Source organism: Gorilla gorilla, chromosome 15 (assembly GCF_029281585.2).
Source record: "Gorilla gorilla gorilla isolate KB3781 chromosome 15, NHGRI_mGorGor1-v2.1_pri, whole genome shotgun sequence".
Taxonomy (NCBI): Eukaryota; Metazoa; Chordata; class Mammalia; order Primates; family Hominidae; genus Gorilla; species Gorilla gorilla.
The window spans coordinates 33,659,706-33,672,027 of record NC_073239.2 but is presented as its reverse complement, the minus strand read 5'-3'; the positions used below and the strand labels follow the sequence as shown (position 1 = coordinate 33,672,027).

The 12,322-nt window shown below is 53.1% G+C and overlaps 1 protein-coding gene across 3 annotated transcripts; it reads right to left on the bottom strand.

Annotated features, from left to right (window-relative positions):
* Window positions 1-584: 584 nt before the first annotated feature.
* Window positions 585-12,224, bottom strand: AJUBA (ajuba LIM protein). Of its 3 annotated transcripts, XM_004054921.5 has the most exons (8): window positions 10,661-12,224; window positions 7,739-7,840; window positions 6,041-6,108; window positions 5,852-5,914; window positions 4,370-4,500; window positions 4,235-4,286; window positions 3,440-3,508; window positions 585-2,961 (listed from the first exon to the last, which is right to left on the bottom strand). In XM_004054921.5, exons 1-8 carry the CDS (start codon window positions 11,664-11,666, stop codon window positions 2,836-2,838), a joined length of 1,617 nt encoding a protein of 538 aa, XP_004054969.1. In that variant the 5' UTR covers window positions 11,667-12,224; the 3' UTR covers window positions 585-2,835. The 3 variants fall into 3 exon arrangements, with proteins under 3 accessions (XP_004054969.1, XP_055218347.1, XP_018864980.1); XM_055362372.2 differs by lacking the exon at window positions 7,739-7,840 and having other exon boundaries at window positions 10,661-12,211; XM_019009435.4 differs by lacking the exons at window positions 585-2,961; window positions 3,440-3,508; window positions 4,235-4,286; ... (2 more) ...; window positions 6,041-6,108; window positions 7,739-7,840 and adding an exon at window positions 7,849-8,431 and having other exon boundaries at window positions 10,661-11,965.
* Between the last annotated feature and the right edge of the window lie 98 nt (window positions 12,225-12,322).

Sequence of the window (12,322 nt, the reverse complement as noted above, 5' to 3'; positions counted from 1 at the left end):
CCTGAGGTCAGGAGTTTGAGATCACCCTGGCCAACATGGCAAAACCCTGTCTCTACTAAAAATACAAAAATTAGCCAGGTGTGGTGGCGCCTGCCTATAATTCCAGCTACTCAGGAGGCTGAGGCAGGAGAATCACTTGAACCCAGGAGACGGAGGTTGCAGTGAGCTGAGATCACACCACTGCACTTCAGCCTGGGCAAGAGAGCGAGATTCTGTCAAAAAAAAAAACCCTGAGAGCCGGGCACGGTGGCTCATGCCTGTAATCCCAGCACTTTGGGAGGCCAAGACAGGCAGATCACAAGGTCAGGAGATCGAGACCAGCCTGGCTAACACAGTGAAACCCCGTCTCTACTAAAAATACAAAAATTAGCCGGGTGTGGTGGCAGGCGCCTGTAGTCCCAGCTACTTGGGAGGCTGACGCAGGAGAATGGTGTGAATCCGGGAGGTGGAGCTTGCAGTGAGCCGAGATAGCGCCACTGCACTCCAGCCTGGGCGACAGAGTGAGACTCTGTCTCAAAAAAAAAAAAAAAAAAAAAAAAAAATCCCTGAGGGGATGGATGTAAAGTTACACAAGCTTGTCTGGATTTCCCATCATAGGACCTTTGTATTCACTTATTTAATAATAGTTCAGAAGAAGCGATCTCAGCTGTACAAGAAGTAATTCAGTTTCAGAACATTTCTCACTCCAACAAGGTGCATTTTCCCCTCTGGCACTCAGTTGTATAAATCTGAACTCTTTCCCTCTCACTCAGAGATCTCTTTTATGTATTTCCCAGGTTGGCTGGCATAGTCACCTTAGAATAGCCCCCAAATGTGGAAATTCTGTTGTCAGGAGTCATCATTTCCAGTAAGAAACTCACTGAGTGACAGAAAATGAAGACTAAAGATCAAAGATTACTAAATTAATTTGCCTAAAACCATTTCACCTAAAACCAATTAGTCTAAAATATTTATCAAATCTGCAGCATTTCAAAAGGATTTAGCAGATTCACCCTTTTAATTATTACTGTTGTCTGTATAACTTTTCATTGTAAGTCAACTGAATATGCCTCATGCCTATTCATTTGTTTAAGATATACTGGCCTTTTAACAGTAGGAATGTAGAAGTTAGACCAAAGCATCAAAATCACATTGAACTCCATTATATTTTTCAAGGCATTTAATTTGTAAAGGAATATTGGATTAAGAAACAAAAAAATGATACACAAAATGTCTGTACCAATTGTATTTATTGCTAGAAACTTTAAACTTTTTAAAAAAGTTTTTGAATGGTAGATAACATAGAAAAAGACATCCATAAAGGTAGGAAGCAATCTCATCATTTACAAAGTGCTGCAAATTTGATAAATTTATGTTGCTGATAATAACTCAGAAGTACTCTTGGATGAACAGATATAAATCCTTGAAATATCCAAAGCATGACAAAAAAGAATAGGACACCTAAATGGATATAAACACACCAAAATAGGAATTGAGCTTTTGGCAAATTAGTCATTAAGTCATTAACTTTAAGCAAACAAGTTTTCAGTAAATTGGTTTTAAGAGATCTAGCTTTAGGTGAACTAGTTTCAGGCAAACTGACTAGTACCAAATCAGTGTTTTGCTCCCTCCAGTTCCCCCCAACTCTAGTTTTGGGATGGTGATGGATGCAATCCGGGACCCCTCTGAGAGGTGGCAAGTGAGCTTCTACTAGGAAACCAAGTGTACAAGTGACCTGAGAAGAGAGTAAGAAAGTAAGAGTGAGAGAGAGACAGAGAGACAGAGAGTGTGTGTGTGCACGAACACACCCACACATGCATACACTGGGCTATATGGCTCAGTGCACCTAAACTTGGGAATGTGGCTAAGCTGAAGCTTCCTAGACATCCCCCCAACAAGCTCCACACCCACAGAGATCTGCTCATTACCTCCCCCAGCCAAGGAGAAGAGCAACCACGTACAATTACCTACCTAGCCTCCCCAGACCCATGTAAGTCCCGAGAAACAGGGAATACAGGCAGCAACCCCACTCAGAGCTGGTCCCCATTCTCAGACAGATGAGGACCTCTCCTAGTCCTTAGAAGAAGGCCAAGAAATAACTCATTAATGAGGTCCAGAGTTTCTACCTCTTCATCCAGATATAGGTGCGGGACCCCATATCTGACACCATGTGTCACAAAAAAGTGAGGAGCTTAAATTTGGTTGCCTAGCAGGAACTCACCACCCTAGACTTGCTACCTCTCAGGGACATCCCACACTGCATCAACCACAACCCCAAAACTCTGGGGTTTGGGGGAGCTGGAGGGAGAGTTACACTTTGATTTGGTTCTAGTCAGTTTAGCTGAAACTAATTGATTTAAAGCTAGGTCCTCTACTGGAATCCAGGACCAGAACATTGCGTGACTCATGCATAATCATACACTAGGCCAGACACAGTGGCTTATGCCTGAAATCCCAGCACTTTGGGAGGCCAAGGTGGGAGGATCATTCAAGCCCAGGAGTTCAAGACTAGCCTGGGCAACATGGTGAGATCCCATCTCTAAAACAAACAAAATATATATACTGAAGATACAGAATCAGATGTTCAGAAAGTCCTGGAACCCTCCTGTGTGTGCCTAAGCTCAGACTGCACACATGGGAAAAAGGCCAGTCGCCCCCACCTTGGTAAATATAAGGTTTCTCTTCCACAATCCATTTGGAATATCATGATCTTTGGGTCTCCGGCCCTTGGGGTCCTCCCCAGAGGACTCTTCTGCCAGGCCTGCAGAGTGCATTCTTTGCCTTGGCTGGCCTCAGAGGGGCCCACTGGCCACAGCAGTTTGTCTGCAGGGTGACAGCAGCAGCAGTGATTGCAGCTCAGATATAGTTGGCAGGGGGTTGTCGGGCATTGAGCCGCTGCATGTGGCAACCATGGCAGAGCAAGTGCCCATCCAGAGGGAAACAGCAGCAGCCTTCCTCATCACTCAGCTGCATCCGGCAGTCCTAGGGAAGAAGGCACCTAGTTCACCTCAGCCTAGGCACCTTGGACACTGAGGGTATCTTAGGAGTCTGCCCTGCTCGACACCTGACTCCTAATAACTGGAAGAAAGGGATGGGGTGGGAAGGGAAGGATGGAAGGGATGGAAGAGCAATCTGAGAAAATACTAATACCTCAGCTGGACACCAGGTGTCACTGCTGCAGCAGAAATAATGACACAAGCCTGTCTTTCAAGAAGTTTGACCAGAGTCCCTAGTCTTAGAAAGTCCTGACTCTGGGAGAGTCAGATTCAGAAAGGACTAAGCTACTTGGACCAGAGAGAGTGGCTGGAGGACAAAAAAGAGACTGAAGATAGGTCACAGTATCTTTCTGGTTTCCCATGCCCTACACCTCTCCCATAGATGTCTGGTTGTTGCAGGACTTGACTCCTCCCCTCTCCCCATTTCCACTTCTTCTCCAGCACCGCTGAACCCCAACACTCACCTCACAGTGGTAGCACTCAAAGTGATAATCCCGGTCCATGGATATCACCCTCACGATGTCCTCACAGCCCTGAAACATGCAGACCCCCATGGAGATGAGAGCAGCATGTTGCCTCACCTCCACCTTTCCCTCATATACAACCCTTCCCACCCCATGGGAAGATCATACAAATGCCCCCAGAGTCTCTCTGCAATTACCTGTAGTTTTAAGATGCTTCTGCAAATCCTACCAGAACTCTCCTCATCTCCTTCACTGGGCTGCCCCCATGTAGCACACTCCCTCTGTACAACAGCCCTGGCCTTACCTGCATCTCTCAGTTGTGGGGGAAGCAAAGGGAAGGGAAGGGGACAGGAGGCATAAATAAAGTAGGCTAGGCTGGGAACAAGGGGATCCAATAAGATCTGGTCCTCACTGGCTTTTGGTTTCTCTCCATAGGCACATCCCCTACACTCAGCTTAAATCATTTCTGACCCCTTCCTACCAGTGCTGAGGATTCTTCCCACCTTTTTCCAGCCCCTACATCTGCAGTCTGGTGACCTCGACCTCAAAGAAAGTCTCCTCCTCTGGACTGGGATAGAAGAGATGGAGCCTGGGCCCAGTTAGGCTTTCAGACATGTCCAGGCCCGGATGTTAGGGTCGGGGTGGTGACCCCAAGAGGCAGAGTCACATGGGAATCTTCACAGAGTACATTCCTTGGCACTACCGCTTCCGGCAGGAGGCCAGGCAGCATGTCCCTATCCCCTCCCCGAAGGCAGTGGCACTGGCTGCCCGGAAGGAGAACCCAGACATACTGACCTCAGAGGGGAGGATGGGTTGGCCACAGGCTGCACACTTAGGAGCATAATTTCTGAAAGAGAGAGGGAAGAGATGAGCTGAGGTTGGGGAATCCCTGGACCCAGTTCCACACTGCATCCCAAGGGGCGGACTCACTTGTGGTAGTCGGTGACACAGTATACTTGGTTGGAGAAGTCCACTGTGAAGGGGATGCCATCCAGGCACTTGTTGCAAACAATGCATCGGAAACAGCCTGGGTGATAGGACTTCCCCATTGCTTGTAGGATCTGGCTCATGGGGTAGCAAGAGAATCAGTCTCCCTCCAGTCCCAGCTCTCCAGCTGCCCATTATGCTCCTTATTACTCCCATTAACCTCATCCAACCCACTGCTATACTCCCAGAACAATGGTATGTAATGTCGGTGAAGAAGTCGTAAAATGGAGGCGGAGACCCTGAAAAGTGCCTGAGAGAGCATTCAGGCCAGCAGTGCTTCACTCTGGCTGCATATCAGGATCACCTAGGCAGCTTTTAAAAACATCAATGCTTTGGCCCTCCTCCAGGCCTATTATCACAATCTGTGGTGATGGGATCCAAACACTGTTTTTTGTTTTGTTTTGTTTTTTAGTTCTTCCCAGCTGATCTGCTAGGCTACCATGATTGAGAATCACTGATTTAATCCTATCTTTTGTTTTTACAGAAAAGAAAACTGAGTCCCAAGTGATTCTAACCAGTAGCAGAAAGGGGATTAAGACTCAGGACCGGCCGGGCGCGGTGGCTCACGCCTGTAATCCCAGCACTTTGGGAGGCCGAGGTGGGCGGATCACGAGGTCAGGAGATCGAGACCATCCTGGCTAACACAGTGAAACCCCGTCTCTACTAAAAACACAAAAAAAAATTAGCCGGGCATGGTGGCGGGCACCTGTAGTCCCAGCTAGGCAGGAGAATGGCGTGAACCCAGGAGGCGGAGCTTGCAGTAAGCCGAGATCGTGCCACTGGACTCCAGCCTGGGCAAGAGTGAGACTCCATCTCAAAAAAAAAAAAAAAAAAAAAAGACTCAGCACCCCAGGCTGGGCATGGTGGCTCACGCCTGTAATCTAGCACTTTGGGAGGCTGAGGCAGGAGGATCACTTGAGGCCAGGAATTCGAGACCAGCCTGGCCAACATGGCAAAACCTTGTATCTACTAAACATACAAAAATTAGCCAGGCATGGTGGCGCATGCCTGTAGTCCTAGCTACTTGGGAGGCTGAGGCACTAGAATCACTTGAACCTGGGAGGCGGAGGTTGCAGTGAGCCGAGATCATGCCACTTTGTCAGAGCGAGACTCTGTCTCAAAAAAAAAAAAAAAAAAAGACTCAGGACCCCACACTCCTAGCTCAGGCTGGAAGGCCTGGCTGTGCCTGCAGAATTAGGGAGGGGCTAGGTCATAGAAGCCTGGGTTGACAGGCTTTTGAGCCCAGACTTGATCTCATAGGCAGAGGGAAGCCACTGTAAACAGTTGCTCTGGGGAGGGATGGGATGAAAGTGATTCATCTGGTGACAGGCTTCTTTCGCCAACCTTCTCTCAATATCCATTTAGTCCCTGATTCTGCTCCTCAGCCTCACAGTGAGAGTTCTCAGCTGAAGGCACTTTACTTACCTTTTCCAAAATCAAGTGACCACAGACACAGCATTTCTCAGCTGCCTCCTGAAACCCTGAAAACTAAAGTAAAAGACAAGACGAATGGAGGCTATTATCAAACTGAGAATGATGGGTGGTACTCCAATGGGCCACCAAGAAGGGGGTCAGTATGGAAACCAGTTCCAGGTCCAGGTGACCCTTACTCACCAGATAATCTTCCTCACAGTACACAGAGCCATTGACACTGTAGAAAGCCTTGCAACGCAAAGTTCGCCCTAGAAACAACAGAGAAGGGGCTGGAACCTATCCCACAGTCCAGGTGCAAGACTTCTGGGGTCACTGCTCCCCACTGCTGCATAATATATTTAAACCTGGACTTTGTGCTTTTCCTCCTAACTGCTGTCTGTCCTTCCCCACACAAAAATTCCATCTGATGCAATTCCAATTTGCTTTGGCTTCATTCCAGCCAACTTCCCCTCTCCTCTGCTTGCTGCTCCTCCAGCTCCTGCCTCCTTAACAGTTTTCTAGGGCCCTCCCCTAAACAAACTGCCTTCCTCTCCAGTGCATAGGAAGCCACCTGGGAGAGTAAAGCCAACTACGTGCTGGAATACATGAGCTCTTAATAAGGTGCTATATGATTTGCATAGAGAGAATCACATTGTTAACAGGCCTTTCCCTCTGGGACCCTTCAACCTAGAAGCCTCTTTGCCTGAGCATATCTATCCTGCTCTCAAATGCCTGTCTCCTTCCAGGGACAGACTCCATGGAGGTCAGGACTGGAGTTACTGCAGAAGGACAAAGTGCTTTGTTTGGAAGCAAAGCAGGTCCCCTCTCCTGTTTGTATAAGGCTGCTTCCCTAAGCTTAGAGGGACCCAGAGTCACTGGGGTAAGAGACAACCCAGGATCTTCTTCCAGCAGACAAGGCAGGACCATTCCCCATGTGACCAACCCCCAGGAACTGCTCCCAGGTGTCTACATTATCAGGGATAGGGGAGGAGTGAGAACAGGTGAAGCATGAGCAATTTTCCCACCTTTGCCTTCTTCCCCTCAAAATCCCCACTTCCAACTCTGTCCAGTGGGTTAGGAAAGCTGACTTAGAAGCTCATGAGACACAGGGGAGGAAAGATAGGGAAAGAGATATAGCCAGAAGAGGCCCTGTAAACAGAAGGATAGACAGACAGATGAGCCTAAAGAGAACCAGGCAGAAACTGGGGGAGTGAGAAAAGCTGAGTGCTGAAGTCAGACAGGCAGAGATAGGAGATTAAAGGTTTAGCAAAGGAATCAGAATGGGTAAGCAGTAAGGAGGGGGTAATGAGGGAGGGGAGGGGGCCAGTTAAGGCCGCTGGGAGCATCCCCCCTTTCCAAGTGGGCCTCCTGAGCTAACAGTGGCAGGCATTCCTGGAGCGTGATGTCATCAGCTTGGCATGGCCCGGTGGCCTGCACTCCAGTGAGGTGGCTGAACTCTGACCAGCCAAGAGAAAACCCCCCTCTCCGCCCCAAACAGCTCCCCACTCCCCCAGCCTGCCCCCACCCTCCCCACATTCCAGTCTTTCACTGTCGCCCCAGGCAACTTGGCTGCCCAAGACCAAGCCCCACCAAGAAGCTGGAGGGCCAGGCAAGTCCAGGATGGGCAAGCAGGGAGGCATGAGAGGGAGAAACAGAGGTGAGGAAGGAAGGAGGGACTCCAGAAAGGAGACCCACCAGGGGGAGGGAGAGCCAAGTAGAGGACAGACAGGGAAGCAAGAGAGGCAGAGCAGCTGCGGACCTCCAGACACTTGGTGGGGATCCAACAGCTGCTCTGTGAGCAAATGAAGAGGCACAAGCTCTCCTCCTGTTCCCCATAGCACTTGTAAGTGTGTATGTGGGCAGGGGAGGGGAGTGCTTGAGTATTGGGGCTACACTCACCACAAGAGCAGCAAACAAAGCACTGGGTGTGGTAGAGGCTATCCAGGGCCTGGCAGGCATTGCTCTGCCCATAGATGCCTTTGTTGCACTTGATACAGGTGCCTGAGAAGAGAAAAGTGTCACACTCTACTCCCCCAGGTCAAAACCAGGGATTCCCAAGCTTTCCTGACTGCCCTTTCCTGATGTGCCAGGGGTCACAGTCTCCCTTTGATGGGCTCCCTTCTGAGTAGAGAAGATAACGAGTAATGAGATGCAGCAAGATCTTGGCTGAGCAGATCCATTCTTGTTTATTTAATTACTCAACAGATATTTTCTGAGCATCTATTTTGTGCTTAACACAGCACCACTACCTAAGGAAACCTGGAGAAAGTCGAAGATATGGTCCCTGGCATTCAGATGCTTAGTTTCTGTTGGGGAGAAAAGACTACACAGGCAAGGTATGATCTCTGTTGCAGTGTGTAGGATGAATGGTCAAAGATGCCAGTCCACAGGTGCTCAGCAGCAGACTTGAAAAAACTTTCTAGAGAAAGCAGGCTAGGCCCAGAAATCCTCTCTGGGACTTCAGTTTCCCATCAGTCAAACGAGCTGTTCAGTTATAGAATGATTTCTCTCCACTGCAGACTTCCAAGGATGGAGAAAAGGATCTGGCTTGGCAGAGGGCTCCGTGCAGAGGGGACCATGTGAGCATGGTTCCTGTGGGGAGGTGGCTGCTGAGAATGCAGGGTGTGTTCCAGGAACCAGGGTTGAACAGGAAAGCAGGGAGAGTAGCAGAGCCCCTGATGCCTCCTAGTCACCTTCTATCATGGGAAGAATACAGAACTGAACTGCTTGCTATTCCCCAAAATCCCCCACTAAGATATATACACCTGGCTCTGGGACTTGCCTTTCCTGGGTGTGTTCTTCCCTCCCTCCACTCCCCAATTCCAGGCCCATGAGTGAGGGCTAGGGCCTGTCTTTGGGGAGCAGATCCCAACGGGCCTGCCCCACCTCTCCCCCTCGGCACGCTGCCACACTCCCTGCCTGTTGGGGCCCATCCCAGTCTTTGCCCAGGGGCTTGGGAGCCTGTGCAGCAGCTGCAGCAACTGATGGGCCCAGGCCTGTCCTGCTCCCACCCTCTGGCAGCTGGGCAAGGCTGAAGCCAAGGAAGAGGGCCCCTACTAGGGGCAGAAGGAGGGTACAGTCAAGCTGGGGCTAGCGGCACAAGGGGTATGTAGGGGTTCTGTCAAAGGAGGCAACCTGACTCCCAAGGAGAAGGGGCCCCCATCTCTGAATTCAAAATGTGGCTTCCTCATGGAAGTGAAGATCTGCCCCAAGATTGCCATGCCAGGGGGTCTTGTCAGAGCCATTCTTTAGGAAACCTTGGACGTTATGGGAAAAGCAAACGAAACTGCTCAGGCACGTTGGCCTCACCTCCTCTAACCCAGCATATCTATACCGATGTTCTTCCTGCCATTTTATTGCAGTTTCTCTGAGTTCCTTTCTTCCTTTTGGCTCTGATGGTTCAGCCAAAAAGACTTCTTTACTAGCCACCTCTCCTGGGCCTCAAAATGAAACTGCTAAATGGGCCCTGTCATTCAGTCTTCCTTGATCAAAGCGGTTTGGCATCATCTCCTCTGGGCTTTCCTCTCGGTGGATTTGGAGGTGGGGAAAAGAATGGGGGTGGAGGTTGGGGGTTGAGTTATGCAGCGCCCTTATAGCCTGCCGCCCTGCTACTTCTGAACCTCCCACCCAACCATCCCTCCCTGGCCGCGTTCCTCTTCCTATTCACTTTTCTAGCCATAGAGTTCTACAGCATGGGGTCCAGGAGTGGGGCATGAGTGGTAAGAAGAGATGCTTGGAAAAGTGAAAGAGGCCCACAGCCCTTAGGGGGTAAGCCTGCCACTTCTTTCCAATCACAATCAGATTCGAAGTTTTTTATGTGTGTAGCAGTGCCTGTGAATTTTGACTAAAAGGTCTTTCAAGACCCTAATGTTCCTCATAGCTGAGACATATAATCAATCAATACTTCCTGAACAGAGTAGGGGAGGGAGACAGCGACCAGGTTTCCTTAACAGTGTCAGGAAGTAAGGCGCTACTTCTAGCCTGAATTCTGAGAGGTTATAGCCAGAATTCAAGGCCAAGTTATTTCTGGCAATAACACAGGGTCGTTATCCATCCAGAGGTAATGGTGTCCCAGTAGTCATGACTTTTGCCCTGACTTCCGGAGGATGGGGAAAATAGAAGCTGGTACTACTGGGTCTCTGATTAAATGCCCACACACGCACCTAGCCAACAGGACTGGGGAGGGACAGCAGCTGGGTCCCAGGGCGCTCCATCCTGTCTCCCAGGCTCCATTTCCCCGACAGCCGCCACTACTCCGCGTATGCTAGGGAGCGCCCCCCCCATCCCCGAACCCCACCCCTCCGCCGCGCGGCGGCAGCCGCCCCGCCCGCGGGCACCTGGAGCGCCCGGGCAGGAGTCGGCACGCACGCGGCCAGCCTGCCCCGCCCCCCCACCCGCGCATTCTCCGAATTCCTGCGGGCGGAGCCTGGGCCCGGGTGGGGGCGCGGCGCGCACAAACCTCCAGGGGCACCGCCGTGAAGGGGGGAGCAAGTTGGGGGGGATGCGCCTTCACTGCCCCACTTGGTCCCTTCCCTACGAGGCCTTCTGCCGCAAAAAACCGAGGTTCAAATGCTTGAGAAACGGACTCACGAGATACCAGGGGGGTTGAATTTAGCAGAAATAAGGAGCCCTGGTTCATTTGAAAACTAGCAGGAAGGGGACAGTGCTCTGGGGCCGCCCCCATCCATCCCTCTTGCTTCTTTCCTAGTCCCGCGTCTTCACCTCGGACCCCGGGGCACCGGCACTTTGGGCCGTCGGGGCAGTGGAGAACCGAATACCGTGACGGGTCCCTTCCCGTCCCTAACCACTTCTCTCACTCACCGAAGTAGTCCTCCCTGGCCTCTGGCTCCCGCATCCGGGCTCGGGCGGCCTCCGGAACGAAAGGACCTGGTGGCTCCTCCAAACCCGACGGCTCAATCCCCGAGGGTTCTCCGCGGGCTCCGGCTTCTCGCCCACCGGTGCCCACCGTCAGGCGAAGCAAAGCTGTAAGCTCGTCCTGGTACCGGGCGCCCACGGCGCAGTCCCCGTAGCCGGTCACAGAGTGTCGTCCGGGTTGCGCCCCCCGTCTCTCCAAGGGCCCCGCCGCTCCCACTCCGGCCCCGGCTAGAGCTCCAGGGCTGCCCAGGGCCGGGGGATACGAGTGGCGGCTTTCCTGGCAGCCGAACCCCGCGGGCCGCTGAGCGTACAATCGGTCCAGGGCGGCGTGGAGCTCCGGGTAGGCGGACGGGACCCCTCCGGGAGAATAGCCTGCCGGTGCTCCGGCCAGGGGTGGGCCAAACAGGCACGGCCCCGCTGGCAAGGGGCTCCCGTGGCGCTGGTCGTAGCCCATGCTGATGCCGCTGGTGCGATTGCTGCAGGGCCGGCTACCTCCAGCTCCGCCAGCCCCCGCCCCGTCCAGCAGCAGGCTGCCCCGGGGGCTGGACGGCTTGCTCGCGTCGCTGGCCGAGCTACTGGCGAAGCTAGAGCGGGGGCTGAGGGCCGGGGCCGTGGGCTCCAGCCGAAAATCGGGGGGCAACGACTGAGGTAGAGGCAAGGCCCGGGTGGGCGGCGGCCCCGCGGGAAAGGAGCCTTCGTAGCGCGGCGCCTCAAAGGAGCCGCGCTGATTCCGCTCAGCGTCCAGGGAACCTTGCTCCCGGGCCGGCTCCAACGGCTCATCCCCAGGTCCCCCAGTAGCTCCTCGGGGCCCTGACTTCCTAGGTCCCCCCAACCCACTTAGGCGCCCCTTGCCCGGCCCGGGGGTCCCGTCAGACCCAGACCGGCTAGATTCACCCTTTCTGCGGCCGAACTTCTCCAGCAGGCGACTGGCTTTCTCTCCTAACCGCTCCATGCCCTCGGGCCTGGGGCCTCTCGCCCCCTCCCCGCCTGGCACCCTGCGGCGTCTCGGCGGCCGGTTCTCTTTCCCTGCAGCCGGACTCTGGTTCCCCAGGGGCACAGGGGAGGCACAGGGGCTTAGCGGGCGGCCTGTATGCCCTGCGCCAGGAATCCCACAGCATCCCCCAGCGGGAGGGGCTGCGTCCCCCCGCGCATCTGGGGCTGAGCGGGGCTAGCAGGGTCTCTGGCCGCGGCTGTCCAGTCCGCAGGTCTATCTGTTCACGCGTCGACTCGCCCGACTACCCCACTCTCCCCGGCCCCCGCCCCCCTAGCTCTCACGCTAGCCACAGACCGAACTTCTCTCCCAAACTTTTGTCTGCCTGGCCGGATCTACTTTCCTAGAGGGGCGGAGCGCGGTGTGTGCGAGAGCGCCGGGGGTGTCCGCGCAGGGATAGCTGGTGTGCGTGCAGCGGAAGGCGCTAACTGCCCTGGATGTGGAGACCCGCGGACTGGACGTGAGAGGCGGGCAGGGGCAGTTGGGACAGCTGCCCCTACAACACTGAAGAATTAGAACAGGAAAGAGTGTGGGGGTAGGGGACGGGGACTCTTTGTCTGCAGTTGGAATGCGCGGAGGGGCATGGTGGAATGTGTCGCGTCCTGGGACCGGACGAC

Bases quoted from the DNA above. Each gene is read 5' to 3' on its own strand.
- AJUBA (XM_004054921.5), bottom strand. From the start codon at position 11,666: ATGGAGCGGTTAGGAGAGAAAGCCAGTCGCCTGCTGGAGAAGTTCGGC. The intron at 6,109-7,738 runs GTGAGTGTAGCC...TGTTGTTTCTAG, and splicing joins CTTTGTTTGCTGCTCTTGTG to GGCGAACTTTGCGTTGCAAG. The intron at 3,509-4,234 runs GTCAGTATGTCT...TGCATGTTTCAG, and splicing joins AACCCATCCTCCCCTCTGAG to GGCTGTGAGGACATCGTGAG.